Raw genomic sequence first — 19,824 nt, forward strand, 5'->3', positions numbered from 1 at the left:
AGGTGTAGGGATGACATGTCCCACATCCCCTCTGAACTCACATCATCATCATCACCATTATCACCTTTATCATCATCATGTCCCACAACCCCTCTGAACTCACATCATCATCATCACTATCATCACCTTTATCATCATCATGTCCCACATCCCTCTGAACTCACATCATCATTATCATTATCTTCCTTATTATCATCATGTCCTGTATCCCCTCTGAACTCATCATCATCATAACATGACCTAATGGTGCATGTGTAGGGTACTCATGTGTCTCACATCCCCTTTGAACTCACATCATCATCGTCGTCATCATTATCATCATCATGTCCGACATCCCCTCTGAACTCACATCATCATCATCATCGTCATCATTATCATCATCATGTCCGACATCCCCTCTGAACTCACATCATCATCGTCGTCATCATTATCATCATCATGTCCGACATCCCCTCTGAACTCACATCATCATCGTCGTCATCATTATCATCATCATGTCCGACATCCCCTCTGAACTCACATCATCATCATCGTCATCATCATAACACGACCCGATGGTACATGTGTAGGGTACTCACGTGTCTCACATCCAATTTGGATTCACATAATCTAGGTAGCGGCAGCCCCAATGGCCAATGCCGGGAAACCTATGAACGCCTAAAAAATTTACTAATTTTGAAATGCATTTTCTCAAATTTGATTTCATTTTGTGAAAAACTATCCAACTGAAATAATTACTTATCATCTATATTTTTAATTTTTATTGTGTTTGCTTTATGCAATGCATGAATGAGTTCGCTACTTTGACAGGCATATTTTCCAATTTCTTTGCTGCTGAAGTGTTATTTTTTTCTTGTGCAATATGCCATTATCATACGGTTTTTAGAAGTATATGAGTTTTCATTACAGTACCCTCATGGACAGTACAGTATGACTGTGAAAATGTGAAAATATTAAGTACTAACAGCATGTACGCATTGTCACATCTTTAAAATGGAATATCTTCAGAACCAATCAAGATATTCACTTACTATCTTTTTTAAAAATTTTCTTATAATGTCATATTGTTTGCAAAAAATCACATTTCAGTCATTGTAATGAATATTTAAATTTTCTCTGCCGCTACCTACATAATCATCGTCATCATCATTACCATCGTCATCATGTCCCACATCCCTATTGAACACACATCATCATCGTCATCATCATTACCATCATCATCATGTCCCACATCCCCAATGAACACACATCATCACTGTCATCATCACTATCATCATCATAACACGACCCGATGGTGCATGTGTAGGGATACTCATGTGTCACATCCCCTCTGAACACACATCATCATCGTCATCATCATTACCATCATCATCATATCCCATATCCCCTCTGAACACACATCATCATCATCATCACCATCATGTCTAATGTTCCTTCTGAACACACATCATCATCATCATCATCATAATACGACCCCATGGTGCATATGTAGGTGTGCTCATATGTCTCACATCCCCTCTTAACACACACAAACAGAATCATACACAAATGAACATATATTTGGGCACATGATCAGTTACTGTAAAAAAATCAAATCATTTTGTATGATCAGTTCCCAATTACACATTGCCTGAGCAGCAAAACGTAGCGAAGATATTTTACAAGTATAAAAGTATATAGCCCAATGCCATACAAAGAAATGAATAATAAACTTAGAAGAGGTTTCAGCGTTTCAGTTCATGTCCTGGCCAGTGGACTCTCTCACACTTAACTCTGATTTGCAGACCTGTTTTAAGTTAAATTTTCAGACTGTCATCTGATTCATTACGGACTAAATACTGCCTTGCTGCATTTGTTTTGGCAATGTTACAGATAAGCATATCATTTTCAAACATTTATGTTTTTGACTGATTACATTCATTATCAGTTGTTTCTCTAGTAAACCTAACGACTTCCCATTTATGTAGTCCATAGAATAATTTTCTTTAATTGCAGTGATACTAATTTCAAATGTTCATCTTAGATTCCACCCTCCATCTTCCTTGTTTCCCCAAACTCACCGTACAACTCACCCATCCTCTCCTACCTTTTATCTATTCATTTTTCAACGCTAACAATCAAAAGTGGGACTGTTTTTCACTTTGTAACAAGTGCAATAGCTGCAGCCAACTTTCTTGTGCAACAGGAAATTGACCAACCTCCACCCCTCACTGTCTAAAATCACTTTCGTGATCAGATGTTAAACTAATGACCAACCCCCTTAACCGTGTTTGAGGTGAACAAGTCAACTGTGTTATTTTGACATGTACAGAATCATGTGACTGACAGCACTACATCTAAAATATCTGGCACTGGGAAGAACTTTTTACACAGAAACTTGGCAGAGAAAGAGTTCACAAGGTGTGTATTATCACCAATACGTGTATAAGGGACATTGTTTTACACAGAATTCCTTCCTTCCAGACTGCCCGACAGTACTCCAGTATTACCTGAGTCTCTCTTGTAGACAATCAGGTCTCCATTGACAAGAGAGGCAAACACTTTGTTGTCCAGGTATCTGAAATATATGACACACAAGTTGTGACTGACCACAAGCTTACTTTAGACACACAAGTTTTAACAGAACACAATCTTACTGGCCAAGATCACTATCCTTTTATTTCTTTTATCTGTCTATTTTTTCTTTATTTTTTTAAAGTTGAAAATTGAGGTATTTAAGTATACAGCTTTCTGCTTAAAACTGCCTGGGCTGACACTGATTCATTTTTATTTGACAAAAGATGGTAAAGTACACAGTTTTCTGTTTAAAAATTGCTTGGGGCTAACAATTTCAAGACATAAGAATTACAATTTCAACACTCTCCCTGCAAATGCATTCGTTCATGATATCCCATCAGCCAGCCATTCTCCCTTCTCACGAGGATCAGCAGTGGGTGCATTCTGTGGGTCTTTAGAAACAGGCCTCCAGTTTCTTTGGATGTGCCACAGTCAGTCACAGTTAACAGCAACAATGATAACGAAGACATTTATAATGTATTGTACCTCCTCAGGATAGGGGCGGGCCCAGAGTGCTCACAATTAACGTCAATATTGTGGACTGCTCCTGTATTTTTCCTTGCTTTTCTCCCCAAAAGAAATTATGGCTGAGGACTTGACCTCACTTACATGATGCAGTACACAGGTGATCCATGCTGTATCTTCAGTTTGTTCTTCGTTGTCTTGATGTTGTCTGTGCACTGGAAAATGTGAATGCTGGAACAAATGCGGTAACACTATATAAAAACTGTCCTGGGGGGAAAACTGAGCAAGAAAAAGTAATGAAATGATGATCTAAAACAAAACAATGACATTAAAACAATCACCTAAAAGTGAAACAAGACATTAAAATAATAATCTTAAACTGAACCAAAACATAAAAACAATCATCGAAAACTGGACGACACATCCCCCCGCCCCCAGACCCCCGCAACAGACACACACATACACATGCATGCACACACACACACACACACACACACACAGACCCCCCCACACACATTCTCATACACAGAACCCCCCACACACACACACACACACAGACACCCACATGCCCCCCACAGACACATACTCAGACCCCCCCCTATCCTCCTCCCCCCCACACACACATAGACCCACACCACCCCCACACACACAGACCAACACCCCCACACACATAGACAGAACCACACACCCCTATGCACACACACACAAACACACGCACACACACACACACACACCGAAAACTACACACACACACACCCTCCACACACACACACCCTCCACACACACATACGCACAGACAGCCATGTAACCACAGAGATCAGTGACCACAGGGGGCGTACCAGCCATCCTCGGTGCCCAGCCACATGGTGGACTTCACGGGGTCCTGCTGCCAGCTGCCCGACGTGGTGATGGGGTCTGGGGAGCTCTGCGTCAGCTCCGACACCTTGGGCCGGTGCACCTCCTCATCAGACTGCAGATCTATACACCACACACACGGTAATTAGTCATCAGTGCACACCATGCACACTGCAATCAGTCGTCAGTGTACACTACCCACACAGCAATCAGTCGTCAGTGTACACCACACACACAGCAATCAGTCATCAGTGTACACCACCCACACCGCAATCAGTCGTCAGTGTACACCACACACACAGCAATCAGTCGTCAGTGTACACCATGCACACAGCAATCAGTCGTCAGTGTACACCATGCACACAGCAATCAGTCATCAGTGTACACCACACACACAGCAATCAGTCTTCAGTGTACACCACACACACAGCAATCAGTCATCAGTGTACACCATGCACACTGCAATCAGTCGTCAGTGTACACCATGCACACAGCAATCAGTCGTCAGTGTACACCATGCACACTGCAATCAGTCGTCAGTGTACACCATGCACACAGCAATCAGTCATCAGTGTACACCATGCACACAGCAATCAGTCTTCAGTGTACACCATGCACACAGCAATCAGTCGTCAGTGTACACCATGCACACTGCAATCAGTCATCAGTGTACACCATGCACACTGCAATCAGTCGTCAGTGTACACCATGCACACAGCAATCAGTCGTCAGTGTAAACCACCCACACCGCAATCAAATGTCAGTGTACACCATGCACACAGCAATCAGTCATCAGTGTAGTACACAGCCATCAGTGTACACCACACAGAACGCTATCAGTCATCAGTGTATATCAGTTACAGAAATCAGTCTTCAGTGTACATCACACACACACACACACAGCAATCAGTGTACACCACGCACACAGCAATCAGTCTTAAGTGTATATCGGGTATAGTAATCAGTCATCAGTGTACACCACACACACACAGCAATCAGTCGTCAGTGTACACCACACACACAGCAATCAGTTGTCAGTGTACACCACACATACAGCAATCAGTCATCAGTGTACACCACACACACAGCAATCAGTCGTCAGTGTACACCACACACACCATAATCAGTCATCAGTGTACACCACACACACCATAATCAGTCATCAGTGTACACCACACATACAGCAATCAGTTGTCAGTGTACACCACACACACAGCAATCAGTCGTCAGTGTACACCACAAACACAGCAATCTGTTGTCAGTGTACACCACACACACAGCAATCAGTCGTCAGTGTACACCACACACACAGCAATCAGTCGTCAGTGTACACCACACACAGCAATCAGTTGTCAGTGTACACCACACACACAGCAATCAGTCGTCAGTGTACACCACACACACAGCAATCAGTCGTAAAGTGTACACCACACACACCATAATCAGTCATCAGTGTACACCACACACACCATAATCAGTCATCAGTGTACACCACACACACACAGCAATCAGTCATCAGTGTACACCACACACACAGCAATCAGTCGTCAGTGTACACCACACACACAGCAATCAGTCGTCAGTGTACACCACACACACAGCAATCAGTCGTCAGTGTACACCACACACACCGCAATCAGTCGTCAGTGTACACCACACACACAGCAATCAGTCTTCAGTGTACACCACACACACAGCAATCAGTCTTCAGTGTACACCACACACACAGCAATCAGTCATCAGTGTACACCATGCACACAGCAATCAGTCATCAGTGTACACCGCAATCAGTCATCAGTGTACACCACACACACAGCAATCAGTCTTCAGTGTACACCACACACACAGCAATCAGTCGTCAGTGTACACCACACACACAGCAATCAGTCTTCAGTGTACACCACACACACAGCAATCAGTCTTCAATCCACACACACAGCAATCAGTCGTCAGTGTACACCACACACACAGCAATGTACACCACACACACAGAAATCAGTCTTAAGTGTACACCACCCACACAGCAATCAGTCTTCAGTGTATGCCATGCACACAGCATACAGTCTTCAGTGCCAATGACACGCCCTATACATATCATACATGGTTCACAAAAACTTCTGGACCACTTGTGAACTTGCACAGTTTTTACTTCTTGAGGGTACTGTTGAAATAATGGTGAATTTTCGGCAAACAGTCGTAATCAGAAAATGCTTTCTTGTACCATACACTTCCATTCTTCTTTACCAATGAAAAGAACACTGTGTGGGTTCTTTTACATATGTTACATACATGCTGCACACAGGACCTGAATGATGCTGAATTTTCAGTAAAGTGTTGTGTGCAGCCAATGTAACAACTACCACCTCAAAATAAGAGAGTGCTTTCTTGTACCGTATGCTTCTATTCTTTACCAACCGAAAAACCACTGTGTAGGTTCCTTCACATGCGCTACATTCACGCCACACACGGGACCTGGGTTTTATCGTCTCAACTGAAAATGACACAGTGAGCACTCACCCACATACAGCTCCGTGTTTCGCATGAAGGGCATGGCATCATCGTCATCCTCGTCATCGCTGGAGTCTGAGTCCGACTGGTAGCCCTCCTCCGTGTCCATGTCCTCCTCATCCCCACCACCCTTCTCCCCCTCCTCCTTCTTTCCCCCTGCTCTCTCCTCCTCCCTCTTTCCTGACCGTTCCCGAGACCGGCTGCCTCCTCTAGCGGCAGCGCGGCGACGGCGTTGGTCGGAGGCTGTGGACTTCTCCTCCTCCTCCCCCTCGTCCTGCTCGGGGCACTCCACCTGGATGAGGGGCCTCTGGTCCCCCCGGTCCCCTCCACCCCCACCCAGCCGGTGAGTGCGCCCCTTCTGGCTGCTGCGTCTGTGACACGGGCAGCAAGCAACACTCAACAACTGTTCACGGAGCTGGTCGATCATCTGTAGTTTGTTGTGCTCGGGTGTTTAGTGTCTTTGAGTCCAAAGTACTGAAGTTGTAGTAGTAGTAGTAGTTGTAGTAGTAATAATAAAAAATAGTAGCACTAGTATCATAATAGTAACAATACAAATAATAAAAATAATAATCATCATCATCATCATAATTATATTCATAAGAAGAAGAGAAAAAAAAGGATGATTATTATTCTAAAAACAATATTGATTAAATTTATGATGGTAATAATAACAACAATGATAACTACCAAAAAAAAGTGGTGGATTATTTCCATTTAGACCTCCCCACCAAGAACCATAAGTGAACAATGCCTCCACTTTCTTTCATAAAGCTCATCTCTTTTTTCCTTTTTCCAAGATTCTCAATAATGTACGCAAAGCATTGTTGGTCAAGTCTATCAAATGCAGAAAATAAAATTAATTCATTTAAACACAACCACCACACAGGCAAAAGTAATGTACTGCACTGCATTGCATTGCATTCTATACTATTCTATTGTACTTTTTGTTACAACAGATTTCTCAGAAATTCAGGCTGCTCTCCACAGGGAGAACATGTCGCAACAATGCAGCGCCACCCATATCTTAAAAAAAAATTAATTTCTCATCTGCAAGTGTATTTGTTTCACTACCAAAGAATTTTTCTACTGATTTCTGCCAAGGACAACACAAGCCTCTTGTTATCATGGGTTCTTTTATGCCTGGCTGTGTCCATGCTGCACATGGGACCTAGGCTTATCATCTGATCTGAATGACAACCGTGTCCAATGTCCAGAGATGTCAACCCCTGTCAAGTGTTTGGGCCTTCCTGCAACATGGTGCAGCTGCTACAATTAAGCTGACTGGTCCACTCAATGCTGTTTCACTCAATGCTGTTTCAATGTAAACATGCACACAATTAGCTAGCTGAGCATCACCACGCGAGACCAAGATTAGTAGTAGGTAACTGCCCTGGCCTTGTGGTCCATAGATCTAGAGCGTCTGAGTAATGTTAAGACAGGAAAGCATGTGACCAAGCTACGTAGTTGAAAATGAACTCGTTACAACAATTTTGACATTGGTATTATGTCAAAACAAACTGCCACTGAGCATAACAAAATTATTGGAATGAACTTCCTCTTTCACTTCGTCAAGTCTCCACACTCAGCTCTTTCAAGTCTGGCCTTAAAACCCACCTCTTCCCAAAATAGCCTCCCTTCCCTGCCTCTTCCTTGTCTTTAGTTTCTCCAGTTTTAGAGTTATGCGTGCGTGAGAATGACTGGTGCAAAAGCGCTTAGATTTGTCTATGCACAAGATTCAGCGCTATATAAGTACCATTATTATTATTATTATTATTATTAAAAGTTGGCATCTCTGAATGTCTTACCGTCTGAAGGCCCCACTGAAGGCGGGCACAGCACATATACACAGGATGCGAGCGTTGCATCCGGGGACAGGAGTGTTGAGGGTAACGATGGGCTCAGGCTGCAGGCTGAGCAGACACATGTGACCCACATAGCCATCACTGTTGCACACCCACACGTCCCTGTAGCCACTGGCGTTCAACCCATCGATGGGGGCCGCGCAGGAAAACTGGTTTCCAACACACACAAGTGCAGTTAAAATATATTAGCTTTTGAGAAATATCAGTGTAGAATTCTTTTTAAAATAAAAAAAACAAAAATAATTTATAATAAAAATATACATATATATACTTATCTACATATCTATCTATCTATCTATACATATCTATATTTCTATTTATATGTCTATATATCTATGTATATAGATATATATACATATATACTTGCAAAAAATTAATCAAACACACGCTGAAGAATAAGAGAACTGTTCACACACGTACAATGCAGTAAAACAGATTAGCATTTGAGGAATATCAGTACAGAATTTTTTTAGTTTTGCTTTTAATACTTGAAAAATAATTACAAAAATTGTACATTTAAAAAACTCAAGCAGACACTGCCGTAAGAAAGAAAAAGAAACAAAATATAATACTTTTCAAGGGACACACACATCCTTGAGCTCGGCTAGACACAAACATCTACGTACACCTCTCTCTCTCTCTCACACATAGTCGAACACACAGCACAGGATATAAAATAAAAACACATTTCTCCATTGTTACCAACAGCTCTCTGTCAAGACTGATGTAGTAGAGATACATGCAACAGCAGAGACCATGGTCTCTATTATAAATAACATTTTTATGAGGGTGACTGTGCATGTGCTCACAAGGGCACAAGCATATGTGCGAGAGCAAAATTGTACATGCATAAATACATTTAAGTGTGTGTGTGTGCATGTGTGTGTGTGTGTGTGTGTGTATGCATGCGCATGTGTGTCCGCGTCTGTGTGTATGTCTGTGTGTGCCTAACAGAATCGGGGTGAAGAAAAGTCATCTGGTGAAAGGTAAGTACAGGTATGGTACGTACCTGCATGCCGGCCCGGGTCTTGGTGATCTGAAGAGGCTGCAGGAACTCGGGGGCTCTCTTGTCTGTCAGTAAAGCTGGAAGAGAAAGACAAAGCTGTCAACTTCTTATATGTAATATAACTATTTCATTCCGGTTTTCTCTCTTTTTTTGTTAGTTTTTTTTTAAATATTTTTCATGTTTAATGCAGACCTAGGGCAGGTTTTCAAGGCCTGACCTACACTTCGGGTTTTTTGTCTAGGTTGGGCATTTTCTTCTTCTTTTTTTCCTTTTCTTTTTTTTTTTTTTTTTTAAGCAGATGTGGTGTAGCTGCAATGGACTAGTCTGTATGCTTTGACACCTCCTTAAAACTGAAACTGATATGTATCATGGAGAGCTGCATTATAAAAAAAAAAATTTTTTTAAAACAATTAAAAAAAACTATCATTTTCCAAACAGCAAAGTTTTTTTTAATTTCTGCTGATGATGAGTATGTTCATCAGTGAAGGACTGTCACCTCAATAAGACAGACAGAGCTTACAGGTCAGGATGTTACCTCAGTGAGATCAGACAGGGCTTACAGGTCAGGATGTCAGTGAAGGGCTGTCACCTCATGGTTAGACAGAGCTCACAGGTCAGGATGTCAGTGAAGGGCTGTCACCTCATGGAGATAAGACAGGGCTTACAGGTCAGGATGTCACCTCACTGAGATAAGACAGGGCTAACAGGTCAGGATGTCAGTGAAGGGCTGTCACCTTACTGAGATAAGACAGAGCTTACTTGTCAGAATGACACTGAAGGGCCGTCACCTTACTGAGGTCAGACCAAGCTTATAGGTCAGGACGTCAGTGAAGGGCTGTCACCTCACTGAGATAAGACTGGGCTTACAGGTCAGGATGTCAGTGAAGGGCTATCACCTCACTGAGATAAGACAAGGCTTACAGGTCAGGATGTCAGTGAAGGGCTGTCACCTCACTGAGATAAGACAGGGCTTACAGGTCAGGATGTCAGTGAAGGGCTGTCACCTCACTGAGATAAGACAGGGCTTACAGGTCAGGACGTCAGTGAAGGGCTGTCACCTCACTGAGATAAGACAGGGCTTACAGGTCAGGATGTCAGTGAAGGGCTGTCACCTCACTGAGATAAGACAGGGCTTACAGGTCAGGATGTCAGTGAAGGGCTGTCACCTCACTGAGATAAGACAGGGCTTACAGGTCAGGACGTCAGTGAAGGGCTGTCACCTCACTGAGATAAGACAGGGCTTACAGGTCAGGATGTCAGTGAAGGGCTGTCACCTCACTGAGATAAGACTGGGCTTACAGGTCAGGATGTCAGTGAAGGGCTGTCACCTCACTGAGATAAGACTGGGCTTACAGGTCAGGATGTCAGTGAAGGGCTGTCACCTCACTGAGATAAGACAGGGCTTACAGGTCAGGACGTCAGTGAAGGGCTGTCACCTCACTGAGATAAGACAGGGCTTACAGGTCAGGATGTCAGTGAAGGGCTGTCACCTCACAGAGATAAGACAGGGCTTACAGGTCAGGATGTCAGTGAAGGGCTGTCACCTCACAGAGATAAGACAGGGCTTACAGGTCAGGATGTCAGTGAAGGGCTGTCACCTCACAGAGATAAGACAGGGCTTACAGGTCAGGATGTCAGTGAAGGGCTGTCACCTCACAGAGATAAGACAGGGCTTACAGGTCAGGATGTCAGTGAAGGGCTGTCACCTCACAGAGATAAGACAGGGCTTACAGGTCAGGATGTCAGTGAAGGGCTGTCACCTCACTGAGATAAGACAGGGCTTACAGGTCAGGACGTCAGTGAAGGGCTGTCACCTCACTGAGATAAGACAGAGCTTACAGGTCAGGACGTCAGTGAAGGGCTGTCACCTCACAGAGATAAGACAAGGCTTACAGGTCAGGACGTCAGTGAAGGGCTGTCACCTCACAGAGATAAGACAGGGCTTACAGGTCAGGACGTCAGTGAAGGGCTGTCACCTCACTGAGATAAGACAGAGCTTACAGGTCAGGACGTCAGTGAAGGGCTGTCACCTCACAGAGATAAGACAGGGCTTACAGGTCAGGATGTCAGAGAAGGGCTGTCACCAATTTATAGTAGAGGGTGTTTTGCCCAAGTTGCATCCCCACTCCCTCGATCAAGAGGGCCTTGGGACTGTCACCACTGGGACAGATCCCAAAGGCTAGTTAGCCCCCAAGGCTACAGCGTTGGGCAATATTTTTGCACAACAATCAATGAAAAGTGGCTGCGCATATCAAATGTACACAAAGACCAGAAAGAGGAAGACAAAAATATGACACCCCCCCAAAAAAAAACCACCCCCAAGACAAACAACTCACAGAGTTTGTTCTTGGCATCGGTGAACGCCACCTCCCAAGTGGCGCGTTTCTCTGCTGAGGTGAACGTTATCTCAAGATGGAGCACCCCTTCCCTGAAGAACACATAAAAGTTGTACCCATGAGTGAATCTCTGAATCTATATGATATCATAAAGCTAGCTTGAGTCCTTCTGTGTACATTACCTCTGAATGAATATGCATCAGTACAGTATAGAATGACTAACAAGATGATTTCTTATGAACCTATGACCAAACAATTTAACCCAAAGGTGGAAATAAATTAAACTGGTTTCTTTTGGTCTAGCTGTAACATGTAAGAGTGATAAAAAAAAAAAGGACACAAAGAAGAAAAAAAACCCAATGAGAATGACTATGGACCAACAATTTACAAGCTAAGAAACCAAGAAAGAAATTCCTCCTCCTGATAAAAACAAACTGGCGCCATACATGTGCACAGAAAATTGTTTTCAGACTGAAAAAACAAAACAAAACAACAACAACCAGAACTGGTGCATGGAACCAGCCCAAGGGTTCAGTTTCCCGTGGACAGCAGGGGGGCGGGGTGGATGGGCAGGGAAGGGGCTTGTCTTTTTCTTTTTGACTCACTTGTGTAAACAAAGTGAGTCTATGTTTTAACCCGGTGTTCGGTTGTCTGTGTGTGTGTGTGTGTGTGTGTGTCCGTGGTAAACTTTAACATTGACATTTTCTCTACAAATACTTTGTCAGTTGACACCAAATTTGGCATAAAAATAGGAAAAATTCAGTTCTTTCCAGTCATCTTGTTTAAAACAATATTGCACCTCTGGGATGGGCACAAAAAAATAAAAAATGAAGCCTAATTATATGCAAAGTGCATTTACTGTTATATTTATATTTTTTGTATTCTCTAAACTTGGCACTTTGACCTCTTATTCTGACACAACAACAAGAGGAGTCATTATTATCATTTTTTGTTCAAACAGGAACTTCTTTTGCTAAGCATGGAATTTTTAGTTATTTTGCAAACGTTTTGGTGCAGATAATAAAAAAGGGAAATTACTCTCTAATTAATGCTAGGGGACTTAATTTATCACAAGTGAGTCTTGAAGGCCTTGCCTCTCTTGTTTTCTTTTTTTTTTTTTTTTCAATCTGTAAAAAAAAAAGCAACAATAACAAAAAGCAGACAACGATAATGTCATAGCATGGATTTAAATCCCTGAATAACCGAGGAAAACTTGGGGATGGTGGGCAGGCGAACGGCACTTACTGTGTGGTGACCAGCAGCTCCAGCTTGTTGGACTCGGAGGCCATGTAGCGCATCGTGGCTTCCGCCAGCTGTTTGGTCAGGTTGGTGCTCAGCTCCTTGACTGCGTCCTCCAGTCCCTGGACATGGTGACAGCTTTGTTGTGTCTGTCAGTCGTTTGTGGCTTTGTTGTCTGTCTGTAGCTTTGTCTATCATCTATAGCACTGCATACCAATCCTTCATGGCACGGTCTGTCTATCAATTACAGTCTTAGCATTATTCAACCATCAATCATACTTAGTATTGTTTGTTTGTCATTTATAGCATTGTTTATCTATCCCTAATAGCATAGTTTATCTGTCTTTTATGACCTTGTTTATCTATCAATTTCAGCACTGTCTATCTGTCAATTATAGCAATATTCATCCATCAGTTTTAGCACTGTTTATCAATTCTTTATAATACTGTTTATCAATTAATTATATATTGTTTACCTATCAATCATAAAGTTGCTTATCTATCTATCAACTATAGCACCGTTTATCCATCAAGTATCTATCAACTATAGCACTGTTTATCTATCAACTATAGCACGGTTTATCTATCAAATATATATCAACTATAGCATTATCTATTAAGTATCTATCAACTACAGCACTGTTTATCTATCAACTATAGCACTGTTTATCTATCAAATATAGCACTGTTTAACAGTGCTACCTACCAACTATAGCATTGTTTATCAAACAAATATTTATCAACTATAGCACTATCTATCTATCAACTGTTGCCCCGTATTTCTATCAAGAGTCAAGTGTGACAGGGAAGCGGTACCTGGTGTGGCGCGGTCAGGCGGGAGCAGAGGTCGGTGATCTGGTTCACTGTCTGCAGGTCCTCTTCCACCTGCTCCTTGTCAATGGTCGGCTTGCGACTCAGCGTGCTGGAATGGGCTGCAGGCACCACAAGCACACGGCAGACACCCTTGTCAGTCCACGTCACCACCCACAACTCATTTCAACCCCACATTTTCATAACAACCAAATCACAGTCATGAGTACTTGCGTTAAGAAGAGCTCAGCACACAAAGACTCTCGCTAGTCCATTTCACATCCATGTCACGACTCGTAACTCATTTCAATCCCACAAATTTGCAACAACCCCAAAATCATGAATAGTTGCGTGAAGAAGAGCTCAGCACACAGACACACCCTCATCAGTCCTTGTCACCATTCACACAACTCATTTCACAGCACACAGACACACCCTCGTCACCACTCACAACTCATTTCACAGCACACAGACACACCCTCAACACCAAACAACTCATTTCACAGCACACAGACACACCCTCATCACCAAACAACTCATTTCACAGCACACAGGCACACCCTCATCACCACTCACAGCTCATTTCACAGCACACAGACACACCCTCATCACCACTCACACAACTCATTTCACAGCACACAGGCACACACTCATCACCACTCACACAACACATTTCACAGCACACAGACACACCCTCGTCACCACTCACACAACTCATTTCACAGCACACAGACACACCATCATCACCACTCACACAACTCATTTCACAGCACACAGACACACCCTCGACACCACTCACAACTCATTTCACAACACACACTCATCACCACTCACAATTCATTTCACAGCACACAGACACACCCTCATCACCACTCACACAACTCATTTCACAGCACACAGACACACCCTCATCACCACTCACACAACTCATTTCACAGCACACAGACACACCCTCATCACCACTCACACAACTCATTTCACAGCACACAGACACACCCTCATCACCACTCACACAACTCATTTCACAGCACACAGACACACCATCATCACCACTCACACAACTCATTTCACAGCACACAGACACACCATCATCACCACTCACACAACTCATTTCACAGCACACAGACACACCATCATCACCACTCACACAACTCATTTCACAACACACACTCATCACCACTCACAATTCATTTCACAACACACAGACACACCATCATCACCACTCACACAACTCACTTCACAGCACACAGACACACCATCATCACCACTCACACAACTCACTTCACAGCACACAGACACACCCTAATCATGACTCACAACTCATTTCACAGCACACAGACACACCCTCATCACCACTCAAACAACTCATTTCACAGCACACAGACACACCCTTGACACCACTCAACTAATTTCACAGCACACAGACACACCCTCGACACCACTCACAACTCATTTCACAACACACACTCATCACCACTCACAATTCATTTCACAGCACACAGACACACCATCATCACCACTCACACAACTCACTTCACAGCACACAGACACACCCTCATCACCACTCACACAACTCATTTCACAGCACACAGGCACACACTCATCACCACTCAAACAACTCATTTCACAGCACATAGACACACCCTCATCACCACTCAAACAACTCATTTCACAGCACACAGGCACACACTCATCACCACTCAAACAACTCATTTCACAGCACACAGACACACCCTCATCACCACTCACACAACTCATTTCACAGCACACAGGCACACCCTCATCACCACTCAAACAACTCATTTCACAGCACACAGACACACCCTTGACACCACTCAACTAATTTCACAGCACACAGACACACCCTCGACACCACTCACAACTCATTTCACAACACACACTCATCACCACTCACAATTCATTTCACAGCACACAGACACACCCTCATCACCACTCACACAACTCATTTCACAGCACACAGACACACCCTCATCACCACTCACACAACTCATTTCACAGCACACAGACACACCATCATCACCACTCACACAACTCATTTCACAGCACACAGACACACCATCCTCACCACTCACACAACTCACTTCACAACACACAGACACACCCTCATCACCACTCACACAACTCATTTCACAGCACACAGACACACCATCCTCACCACTCACACAACTCACTTCACAACACACAGACACACCCTCATCACCACTCACACAACTCATTTCACAGCACACAGGCACACACTCATCACCACTCACACAACTCATTTCACAGCACACACACACAACACCCCTATCAGTTCTAACGTAAAAAAAACTGATTTTTTCCTATTTCTGAGCCAAACTTGGTTAACAGACACAGTATTTCCAGAGAAAACGAATTTGTTAATGATGACCACAGACACACACATCTTGACTTCTTAATCTTGGGACGGCATTACTTTTGTTCAGGAAAATCAATGGCACCACTGATAAGAACACAAAACTAGTGACTGCACTTCAATTCAGGCCAAACTACCTCACTTCACCAAAGGTCAGCAGTCTGGGGGTTAACAAAGGAAACTGCTGATCAACATTTCCAAATGAAAACAGAAACTGGATAACTCACTTTTGACAATTTCCAGGCAATCCAGTCCCACCTTCAGCCACACTTTGTGCTTAATGTTCTCTGTGAAATCTTGTCCCCCTGGTGTTTTGCTGTCCAAAGAATCAGAAATACAAAATAGACACATTCAGTGGACAGAATGTTAGAAGTATATACTGTACAAATTCAATATGAAAAAAGTGAGAAACAATCCTTTTAACTTCCAAAATAATATCATACAAGGAAAACAAAGATGTACATAAGCTCACAAGCATATCCGTATAGAATGGTCATCGGTCAATACATTGACTGTGCAGGTCTGGGTTCCATTCCCACTCCAGCCCTTTCACAGGAAAAATCAAACTGAGTGTCTAGTCATTTGGATGAGGCGATAAGCCGAGATCCTGTATGCAGCACCCACTTGGCGCAATGGAAAAGAACCCACAGCAACCAAAGGGTTGTCACCTGGCAACATTCTGTCAAAGAAATCCACTCAGTTAGGTTCACAAACATATATGCATGCACCAAAGGCCTGACCATGTATTTCTGGGTTACGCTGCTGGTCAGGAATTCATCTGCCCCTAGCAGATGTGGTGTAGTATATATGGATTTGTCTGAACGCAGGGACACCTCCTTAAGAAACTTAAAGAAACTGTGAGCGGCTGAGGAAAGTACCACACACTTTGCATGGGATAGTGCTTTTCACTCTGTGCAACTGTGCCTGAGCTTGTCAGTACACACACAGGAGGATGTACATGCATGTGTGCCTGCTCATATGGAATCTGCTAACATGGAATCTTCATCTACATGTATAATCTTATACAAAGGATGCACAAAAGGACGCATATAATGATAATATGAACAACAATAACAATAATAATAATGAATAATTTTTTTACAGTGCACAATCTTGCGTAATGTGACTCAATATCTAATACACGTGTACCTGGATATCTTTGTCCAGTTCCAATCTAAATAAGCCAGAAAAAGAAAATTCACAACAGAAACTTTTGCAATCAAACTACTAAAAATTCAAATCGGCTTTCATTTTCACAAACAGTTCAACACCTTCACAAATTCAGGGGAAAAAAAATTCAAAATTTCAAAACCCTGGGCAGAAAGAGAGCAAGGGATGAAGACAACTCACAGAATGATGGACACTTTCCGCGTTACTGGCCCACTTTTGCGCTTGACACTGCTGAGGATGATGAGGTCCGAAAACAGCCAGAAACAGCATTGGTCTTTCTTGTTCTGTGGAGCACAGCACACAGCAATGCAGAAATAAAACACTGCCGAAAGCTGAGTTGCACAACAACAGACGCAGAATAAAAACGTTGAATTTGTCCAGGTATGCAAAACGAGTTTTAACCTTCTTTCTTCTTCTGCACATCAGGGTACAACAATTTTCAGGTTCAAAAGCTGAAAAGTCCCATCGCCTTTCACAGCCATCAGGGCAGTGAAATCACCATGTGCGCTGTGTCTCGCGCTGGGCACAGAAAGGCTGGGCACAATCCTCTCCTTCCCCTGCTTTTAACCTTCCCCAACTTGTCAGGTACCCATTTACACCTGGGTGGAGTGAGGAAAACTGTCTTTTCACAAGGGGCCTAGAAACCTTATCACTGGTGAAGATGGGATCAGAAACCCAATGCCTAATCAATTCTACCATGGTGCCTCCAGGGTAAACAATGCCGGAAAACTAAACTGCATCATATGGTCATGTATTGCACCAAATTAATTTCACTTCAAATTGTCACATCAATGTGAACAAACTTGATGATATACATGCTACCTGAATGAAAATGAACGAACTTGGTGGTATAAATTCTACCTGAATGTAAACCAGTTATTACAAAAATGAAACTAAATTCACAGAATAGAGACTTTAAGGAATGTTAAGACCACATGGACATGTTGATTATTTTTACACATTCTGGCGTTTTACAAAAGTACCCCCAGTCCTGCTGTATTACTGAAAATGGAAGTCCTTTTGTTCTTTGAAAATTGTGCTGTCTTCTTAATTCATTCATTTGTTCTCACCCAGTTCTCATATGTATTCTTTCATAGATCCTAACCCAGATGTGTGAACTGACTACCCTTGTTGTTTTATTTGTGTTATATCAAACAATATTCTGAGAACAGTTTCCATTCATGTATTTTTTTCCATCTGTCCTTCTGTCATTCATTTATGTATCAAATTATGTAAATGTCACTGTTTGAATATATGAATAAATATACAGATGCAAGTGATTTCAGTATGTTTGATTTTTCCATTTATTCTGGCAAGAAAGAGTGTGCATATAAATTATGTGTCTGAAAGTATGTACACGTAATTTGCATTGTTATCTTTTCCTAATTTTTCATATATTATGTCTTCTGATTTAAGTCAAAAATGAATACAGAACAATTCAGCAGGAAAAGTAATCTCACGGTTTAAGATCAAAGTAGAAAGGTTAAAGGATGAAACGAAAACCAGCCACAGTATTACTTTAAGGACTGCTTTTGCAAGGTAAAATACCACACCTTTTTAAACAACAGGGAAAACTCTGGATAGCAAACACTTCTCAAAGACTACTTTTGCACCTTTCAAGTAAGGTACACACCACACCTTATGAAACAGAGGGGAAAACTGGATAGATAACAAACAGTTCTGAGAACACCCAGGAATCTATGCTAAGTGGCAGTCCACACTCACTACCAGTGCTGTGCAGCTGCAATCTGGTGAAAATGGAACTGGTCTGGAGATGGACAGATCACACACATGGGACACTATTGTTTCATTCAGGTCAAAGGCATGCACTAAACCTATGTCATCAAGGAACAGAACAACATTCGTTGGAAAAGTCTTTGAATCTGGATTCATTTAGAAGACAGCTTCCTTTACTCAGAATGGAGATTCTAAACTTACATATTTCAGTGTTCTCTCACCACCCTCCTCAGAAAAAAAACAGACACAGGAAAGTCTTGAGATTGACAGGTTGTAAGTGAACAAACTCCACAGTTTGCCTGGAACTCCCTCCAATTCATGAAAAGTCTTTTTTAACACCACTGTCAGGCGCCTATGGCCAGGCAACTTTAAAACACAGCTATGAACTTGGCTCACAAACTGCCTGTCCAACCCAAGACTTTCCTGTATCAGTTCTGCTGATTATGGTGGTGGTGACAGACCACCAAAATATACAACTTCAAACTTTTGAACTTGAGTAAAGGAAGCCTACAAACATTCACCGCAAACGTCATTAACTAAAACAACTAGAAAAGGAATGAGTTGGGATGACACATACCCCACTTACCAACAGTTGAACCATGTCGTGGCGAATATACGCTCTTTCAGGAGCTACCAACTGTGGGGGAAAAAACACACCACATCTGTACAACCAACTGCGTAACAGTTTTAGACTACAAATGGCATTATCAATGTGACACCAAGAATAGAATGACCAATGCAATGGACTGCTATGAATGCATTTAAGATCATGTTAAGCAATATGTGTGCATGTGCTTGGGTGTATGTATGTGTGTGTGTGTGAAGAGAGAGAGCGAAAAAGAGAGAGAGAGTGTGTGTGTGTGTGTGTATGTTTGTGTGCACGTG

The 19,824-nt window shown here is 42.6% G+C and overlaps 1 protein-coding gene across 2 annotated transcripts in view; it reads right to left on the minus strand.

Moving 5' to 3' along the window:
- Positions 1 to 19,824, minus strand: part of LOC143284268 (rho guanine nucleotide exchange factor 17-like) — a 64,337-nt gene that overhangs the window by 8,514 nt on the left and 35,999 nt on the right. The window contains exons 9-20 of one of the 2 annotated variants that reach the window (XM_076590955.1): positions 19,526 to 19,576; positions 17,383 to 17,486; positions 16,260 to 16,348; positions 13,644 to 13,759; positions 12,834 to 12,949; positions 11,589 to 11,680; positions 9,256 to 9,329; positions 8,190 to 8,395; positions 6,394 to 6,755; positions 3,861 to 3,999; positions 3,166 to 3,252; positions 2,490 to 2,557 (exon numbers count right to left, since the gene is read on the minus strand). In XM_076590955.1, coding sequence (XP_076447070.1) covers positions 2,490 to 2,557; positions 3,166 to 3,252; positions 3,861 to 3,999; positions 6,394 to 6,755; positions 8,190 to 8,395; positions 9,256 to 9,329; positions 11,589 to 11,680; positions 12,834 to 12,949; positions 13,644 to 13,759; positions 16,260 to 16,348; positions 17,383 to 17,486; positions 19,526 to 19,576 — 1,504 coding nt within the window. Of the gene's footprint in view, positions 1 to 2,489; positions 2,558 to 3,165; positions 3,253 to 3,860; positions 4,000 to 6,393; positions 6,756 to 8,189; positions 8,396 to 9,255; positions 9,330 to 11,588; positions 11,681 to 12,833; positions 12,950 to 13,643; positions 13,760 to 16,259; positions 16,349 to 17,382; positions 17,487 to 19,516; positions 19,577 to 19,824 lie in introns of both variants that reach the window. The other variant, XM_076590954.1, reaches the window with a different exon arrangement.

The sequence above is a fragment of the Babylonia areolata genome, chromosome 7, assembly GCF_041734735.1.
Source record: "Babylonia areolata isolate BAREFJ2019XMU chromosome 7, ASM4173473v1, whole genome shotgun sequence".
Lineage (NCBI taxonomy): Eukaryota > Metazoa > Mollusca > Gastropoda > Neogastropoda > Buccinidae > Babylonia > Babylonia areolata.